The 7,660-nt window shown below is 36.2% G+C and overlaps 1 protein-coding gene across 6 annotated transcripts in view; it reads left to right on the forward strand.

Annotated features, from left to right (window-relative positions):
- The first annotated feature begins 6 nt into the window (after positions 1-6).
- LOC106876215 (roundabout homolog 1) overlaps positions 7-7,660 on the forward strand; it is a 336,558-nt gene continuing 328,904 nt past the window's right edge. For all 6 annotated transcript variants that reach the window (XM_014924686.2, XM_014924677.2, XM_052967770.1 and 3 more), the window contains exon 1: positions 7-132. In XM_014924686.2, coding sequence (XP_014780172.1) covers positions 9-132 — 124 coding nt within the window. In that variant the 5' untranslated portion in view covers positions 7-8. The remainder of the gene's footprint in view (positions 133-7,660) is intronic.

Consider the following 7,660-nt stretch of genomic DNA (forward strand, 5'->3'; position numbering starts at 1 on the left):
GTATAACGATGGAGGACGAGGGTGATTTAATATTGTCTTCTGTAGAAAAGTCTGATGCAGGAGATTATACCTGTGTTGCTGTAAATAAAGCTGGAGAGCGAGAAAGTAAAACTGCAAAACTCACTGTATATGGTAAGTGCAATTTTTATATTGTAAAATTTTGAATTCTAGGAAACTGATGGTGATTTCTTATTTCTTTACTGCCCACAAAGGGCTACACACAGAGGGGACAAACAAGGACAGACAAACAGATTAAGTCAATTACATCGACCCCAGTGTGTAACTGGTATTTAATTTATCAACCCCGAAAGGATGAAAGGCAAAGTCGACCTCAGCGGAATTGAACTCAGAACGTAACGGCTGACAAAATACTGCTAAGCATTTCGCCCAGCGTGCTAATGTTTCTGCCAGCTCGCCGCCTTACTCACTGATGCGGATTTCTGTCTGTGACTGTCTGCTGGAGAATTCATATTTATCCAACTTCTGTGTATTTTTCATGGAGGCAGTGACAAGTGACCGAAGCCTTTGGCATTATATTGTACCTCAGAAGACTTGTCAAACCAAGTGAGATTATAGTTGTGGCCAATGTTGGTGTTTCGTTAGTGGCACCTGTGCCGCTGGCATGTAAAAAAGCACCCACTACACTCTTGGAGTGGTTGGCGTTAGGAAGAACATCCAGCTGTAGAAGCCATGTCAAATCAGATCGAAACTTAGTGCAGCTCTCCAACTTACTAGTTTTCAGTCAAACCAGCCAACCCATGCCAGCATGGAAAAACGGATGTTAAATGATGATGATGATGATGATGAAATACTGTTATGCAACTGTTAAGGCTCAGTGATAATTGGGTTAAAGTGCTGGGACTACTGATCGCATGGGCATAAATTCAAATCTTACCACAGCCTATGTTGTGTTATGCTCATGAGCAGAGCAAGGTACATTGGTCAACTCGATCTTGCTTGTCTGAGTAAACAAAACCAAAAATAGGTTTAATTCAAGAGGCAAGTTGATTCTGTGACCCATTTTTAATTCTCTGTTGAAGACCTTTTATTTCAAAGACAATGGTGGGTTGTCTCCTCATTCTGTCCTTTATACCACTAGTACAGTGGTTTCCGCCCTTCAGAGTTCACAGATTTTATATCATCTCTATTCAAGCACTCCTCACTCACTCACTCATCTCTTCTCTTCTTGTCATCCATGTTGTGCCTTACCCACCAGGCCTTACATTGGCTTCTTCACCAAGTATTTCTTTTCTCAGTTGTCAGCCTTCTAGACATCCTACTCTGTCCATGTTTTTGCTGCTGCCTTCTAATTGCAGTTCTTTAAGAAAAATGTCTACCACATCAGTCACTGGTCTGGTGAGTGGGGCAAGCAAAGACTATGAACTTAGCCCCTTATGTCAAACAAGACCATTGAAGAAAAAAGGGCATTTTGTGGTCAGATAAAATCCTGCTGTCTCGTAAAAGAAGATACATTAGGTAATATAGTACTATATGCCTTATGTCTGAGAAAAAAGTTGGTTGATCAAAGCTGGAATGCATTTGATCTTAAAGGAAAGTGTTAAGAAAGAGGGTTTGAGATAGGAATGATGAGATATGAAGTAGACATATTGGGATGGTTGAGCTTGATGGGAATGTTTTATAACGTGCTAGTTCAGTAGAGCAGAACCCGTTACATTAAAGGTAGAAGAGACAAAAAGAAGAAACAGCATATCTGAGTTTAAAATCCCTGTGTGATCGACTGAATTTGCTTTTCATATTTTTGGTAAGGGTGGTGTCAGTAAAATTTTTCATCTCTACCAGTATTATCTCCAGATTGGTAGACACACTCTCCCCTTCCTGTGAAAAAAAATAAAGAAAAAATCCCTCTGACCTTATATATTGCTGTGAACTTCTGAAAAACTCTAGTGTGACCACATTCAGTTACTACCCACATATTTGGAAAATTGCTGCTGCTGTTGTCAACTACTGCTACTATTCAAATATCATAGATCACACCCATTTATCTATTCTTTCTTGTTTATTAAGCCTGCAGTTTGGTGGTGAAAGGACTGATGGAACCATGACTTGAATACTGCTCTCATGGTCCTCCTCAGGCCCTCTATTTTCTGAGTTCAAATTGTAATGCCTTTCACATTTTCAGGACCAATAAAAGAAAGTATCTGTCATGTTCAGAGGTTGATATATATATTTTGCTACTTGAGAATGATAAAAATTATATTAGAAGACCATGTACAGGTTCCTTTGTTAGCTTGTTCTTACCTACATGTTTTTCAATCTCCTTTTTTTTGTATTTTTTTTTCTAAGGGCACCTAGTCAGTTATGACAATGAGGGTGCCAGTTGATCCTGTCAACAGAACAGCCTGCTTGTAAAATTAATGTGTCAGTGGCTGAGTACACCACAGACATGCATAAGGTAATTTTCAGAGAGATTCAGTGTGACACAGAATGTGACAAGGTTGGCCCTTTGAAATACCAGTATTACTCATTTTTACTAGTTGAGCAGACTGGAATAATGCAAAATAAAGTGTCTTGCTCAAGGATGATGCGCCACCGAGTATCAAACATATAAACTTCTATGATTGTGAGCCAAGTACCCTAACCACTAAGCCACACACTTGCACATCAATTCTTTTATATAAGTTCAAACTGAATGTCTGCTACCTTAGTTTCATCATCATGGGAGTGGTTGGCCAACAAAAACCATGAGTGAGACTACCCCCGACCTCTTTTTGACCAATTAATAACAAAAAAGAAAAAAAACTTCATAGATTTTGTTGACAATATTTAACTTATATGCAATAATTTTATATCTGGTCATCTTACCACACTTTTTTTTACTGTTCAGTCAAGAAGAGAAGGACAGCACCAATGACTCGCTATTTTTTCAGGGTCTCCAAGGCTACTGGAAAATAAGGATAAAGTTATTAAACCAGAGGCATAACTCAACAGAGTGAACTTCATTCAGGAGGTGGTTTTTAAGTAAGAAGTAGATTAAGTTTTTTCCCCCAAGAACTTAGAACACAATGGAAACTAATACTGCCAAGTGCCTTGTCTGAGAGTTTAATAGCTGTGTCAATCTACCATTCTGAACTGGCACTTTATTTTCTCAAACTAGAAAAGACAAAAGTGTAGTTGACCTTGTCAGGATTTGAACTCAGAGCTATAACAAAAGCCACAAGGCATTTTGTGTAGTATATTGCTTAAAGCTGTATATCACAACTGGTTAGTCTGTTAGACAATTTTTAATTTCTCATACTTTGTGCTGTCAGCATCATATCGTTGTGCTGTCAGCTTTGTATCAAATGTTAAGTTACTGTCAATATGTTTTATACAGGAAAGCATTAAAAAGTTAACTAGAAGTAATTATATGTGAAGGGGGATTAAAAAAACAATATTAATCAATGATGAATAATTTCATTTTTGCTTATGCTAGTAGGGGAGACTACTCCTAACATAGGTGTCATTTTGTCTTCTAATCTTAACAGCCACAAATAGGTGTCATTTTATCTGCGTACTTTGTAGTCAAGTTTTCATTACAGAAACCAAGCTCATTTCTTAGTCACTTACATTCCATATATATAATATATATATATATATATATATATATATATCTAACCACAGGCAAAGACACATTGTACAGTCCTTAATATCCTTAATACTATATATTAATTAATGCATTTTGCAATTAGGAAAGAACAAACTTTAATTAACACATTGTATAATCAATAGTACCAATTGAAATGTTAGAAAAATCTTGATTTTGAAATCTAATGTATACGTTATTGTACTGTTTGAACACAAATTAGTTTTTACGTTCAATAATTTGATAATTCTAAAACTCATATATCTAAATTAAAATTAATTTTTATTTATTTTATTTTAATTTTTTTTATATAATTGAAAAACACCCAGAAGCAATTAAATTTCAAGAAAAACAAATGTATATATATAAATAAATCAGTTAATAACTTCATAAATTGAAGAAAAAGAATTAAAATAACAACAATGAAGAAAAATAAAAAAGAAATTCCATACAATTTTCATAATCTTATTTAGTATTGCATGAGAATTTAAAAAAATACTCTAATTACTAAAAAGCAAAGCAATAAACGAAAAAGTTAAATCTATAATTCATTTTAATCATAGAATAAAAAAAAAAATAATAAATTCTAAAAGGAACATTTCCAGAAGCTTGCTATTTTTCTACTCATTGCTTGGTTTCTTAAAAAGTGATGATTTAAAGACTTGTAAATTTAGGCAAAGTTCAAACAAGCCCTTTTCATGGAAAATTCCTTTAAGTTCTTTTCTTATTTTTGTTGTTATTGTTTTTAACTTCTTTATTTTTAACCTGAGATGGCATTAAAGATTTTATGCAATTATAATTGTAGCACCTGCTTAAGATTATATTTTAATTAATTCTACACATCTTAATAATTCAAAGATGTCTTTTGCCTTGCAGTGGAGTGTCAATTTCTTTCAAAATAGGAAGAAATAAAACAAACAAAACAAAAGCAAAACACAGAGAAGGAAAATAACTATACAAGTCATTGCAATTTCTAAGTGAAAAGCATTAACTCTGCTACTGAGATGTGGAATTGATAATTTATGTAAGGTTTTAGTTTTTCCACTAAAATCTCTCACAACACATTAGAAATGATAAAACATATGGCAAGACACCTCATAATTTCTTATTAGGCAAAATTTACCTCGGCTTCAGTTTGTCAAATTTTTTAATCTTTCATTCATAACAAATAACTTTCTGACAGCAAACAAAAATGGCTTTTATGCATCAATGTCTCCCATGGCATATTTTTTTGCTGTCAGGATATTTCTTTGCACACATACACAAATTATCCATGCAGGCATGCCAAGGATTCTGACCATTAAAAAAGAAAAAAGCCTTATGCATATTAGGTGTGGAAGAGTGTGTGCATTTCCTGTTTTAAGACATTACTCATCTCTCTCTTCCTGTAAATATGTGTATACATACTCATACGCATACATTCATAAATGCATATACATATAAGCATATGAAGGTGTAGATATGTACGCATGTATGACTACATATGTCTCTGTGTGTGTGTGTGTGTGTATATATATATATATATATATATATATATATATATAGAGAGAGAGAGAGAGAGAGGCACAGGCATGGGTGTGTGGTTGGGAAAATTACTTCCAAGCCTTATGGTCTTGTGCTCAATTTCCTTGTGCAGCATCTTCGGTAAGTGTCTTCTATTATTGTCCTAGGCCAGCCAAAACTGTGTGAGTGGATTTGGTTGATGGAAACTGCAAGAAGCCCTTAGAGCAAGCACAAAAATCTCCATTTCTTGAGTTGCTAGTGTATTCATCCTCCTGTATAAGTCTGAGTGCTAGACCCTTTACCGGTGTCAGATCAAACAACTGGAAGTGTTCCAAATCAGATAGCTCCAAAATATCTTCAGTCTCTCAGAACCAAATGCAGGAGACTGCATGAAGAGAGGAGAAGACTGCATGAAGAGAGGAGGAGACATCATCATCATCAACTCCCTGCATCCGTTGTTCAAATGCCTGCAGTGCTACAAGTTCTTCCTATTTCAAAGTGGTCTAGTCAGTCACATCTGCTACCCTGAGAAACAATGTGCTGGATGTGGTGGAGGATGAATGTTTTAGACTGACACTGCCGTCATTTTGATGGGTGTTGTCATGGGCAAGCATATATATATATGATGATTGGAATAGAGCATCACTGACAAAGAAGCAAGTTGGTCATTTCCTGATTTTCATGTTACAATATTACCTTGCTTTGGATACAGGTGAGGGTTGGCAATAGGATGGGTATCTGATTCAAGAGTTTATCTCAAAAATATTTCATCTGACCCATGATGATATATACATACATGTATAGCAGAAGTGATTCAGAAGTGTGAGTGAGTCACCCAAGATAAGATGTAGTTTGGCTTCATTCCTGGCAGAGGTACCCACAAAAGTACTCTTCCTAGGGAGACAGTTGCAAGGCAGATATTTTAATCAAAAGTAAATCACCATTCCTTGTCGACTTGGAGAAAGCCTTTAACAGAATGCCTATATATATATATATATATATATATATATATAATTGAAAATGCAGGGAAACGGTTGCATAATCAAGTATCTGCACACCTGGAGAACTACATTGCTTGGAATCAATTGTAGTGATTAAAATTAGATGTCCAACAATACTCCTTCTTGTTGACTCCAATTTTTTCAGTTATCTATTCACACACGACAGAAGCCCAAATGCAAACCTGGAAGTACATATAATACTACTCGTGGATAGCAAAGGGTGGAATCTGAAGGTGGATGAGCTTTAGACTGTACTCTACTGCGTACTTAACAGAATATACCATAACTATATAAATATATATTTAATTGTCCACGTTAGTGGTCGACGTTATTTTTAAAATATATAAATATAAATATAACAATAATATAAGGGATAAAAATCCAAATTTACAGGTAATTTATACACACATACACATATACATACATACATATATATTTACACACACACACATACGTGACTTAGTGGGTTGAATGTTGGGTCCACAGTCATGAGGGAGTGAGTTCAATTCCTGGACCAGGTTGCATGTTGTGTTCTTGAGCAAGTCAGTTTATTTGACATTGCTCCAGTTCACTCAACTGTAGAAGTGAGTTGCGACATCACTGGTGCCAAGCTTTATTGGCCTTTGCCTTTCCCTTCGATAACAATGGTGGCATGGAGAGAGGAATCTGGTATGCATGAGCAACTGCTAGTCTTCCATAAACAAGCTTACCTGAACTTGTGCCTCGGAGGATAAATTTCTACGTGCAATGCCAGGCTCATCCATTACCGAAGGGGGTCTTTTCCCTTTAATGTGTGTGTGTGTGTATCTGTTTTTCTCTCTTGCCCTACCCTCACCCTTGTCCCCTTACCTTCCCTTAGACCTATTACTACCATTCTTCTGATCTTCAATATAGACACCACTACTGCCACAGCCATTCGAACTCGCTCAAATAGCGTCACCATCTTTATTCCTTCCACTTCTATTCATTGTCCCCTAATTTACTCATCCTCCCTACAAATACCATTTTTCATACTGCTTCATAATTTAATTATCACCATCACCACAACCACTGTTTCACTATTGCAAAATATACCTCCATCATTGACAGTACCATACCATTCTTCTTATGTATTCATCACTACCACTCTTACCAATTGTCTTTGAAATGAAGCCACCACCATCAACAACCAATACTGCTTCCTTTTTATTGCCCCATCATCATTATTATCATCATTTAACATATATATATTTCAAGCGTTAGGCCTCACAGAGGCAAAGTGGCCAAGATCCTTTCAAGCATTGGGCCTCTGGGAAACAATGACTGAGACCGTTGGCATTTTGTCATGCTTCAGAAGACCCACCAAGGTGAACAAAATTGCAGTTGTGGCAAATACCAGTGTCACACAAATGGCATGTAAAAGCACCCATTATGCTCTTGGAGTGGTTGGCATTAGGAAAGGCATCCAGCTGTAGAAACCATACCAAATGAGGCTGGAGTCTGGTGCAGCCGTCTAGCTTGCCAACCCTGGTCAAACCGTCCAAGACATGCCAGCATGGACAATGGACGTTAAATGATGATGATGATATATATA

This window comes from Octopus bimaculoides, chromosome 5 (assembly GCF_001194135.2).
Source record: "Octopus bimaculoides isolate UCB-OBI-ISO-001 chromosome 5, ASM119413v2, whole genome shotgun sequence".
NCBI lineage: Eukaryota > Metazoa > Mollusca > Cephalopoda > Octopoda > Octopodidae > Octopus > Octopus bimaculoides.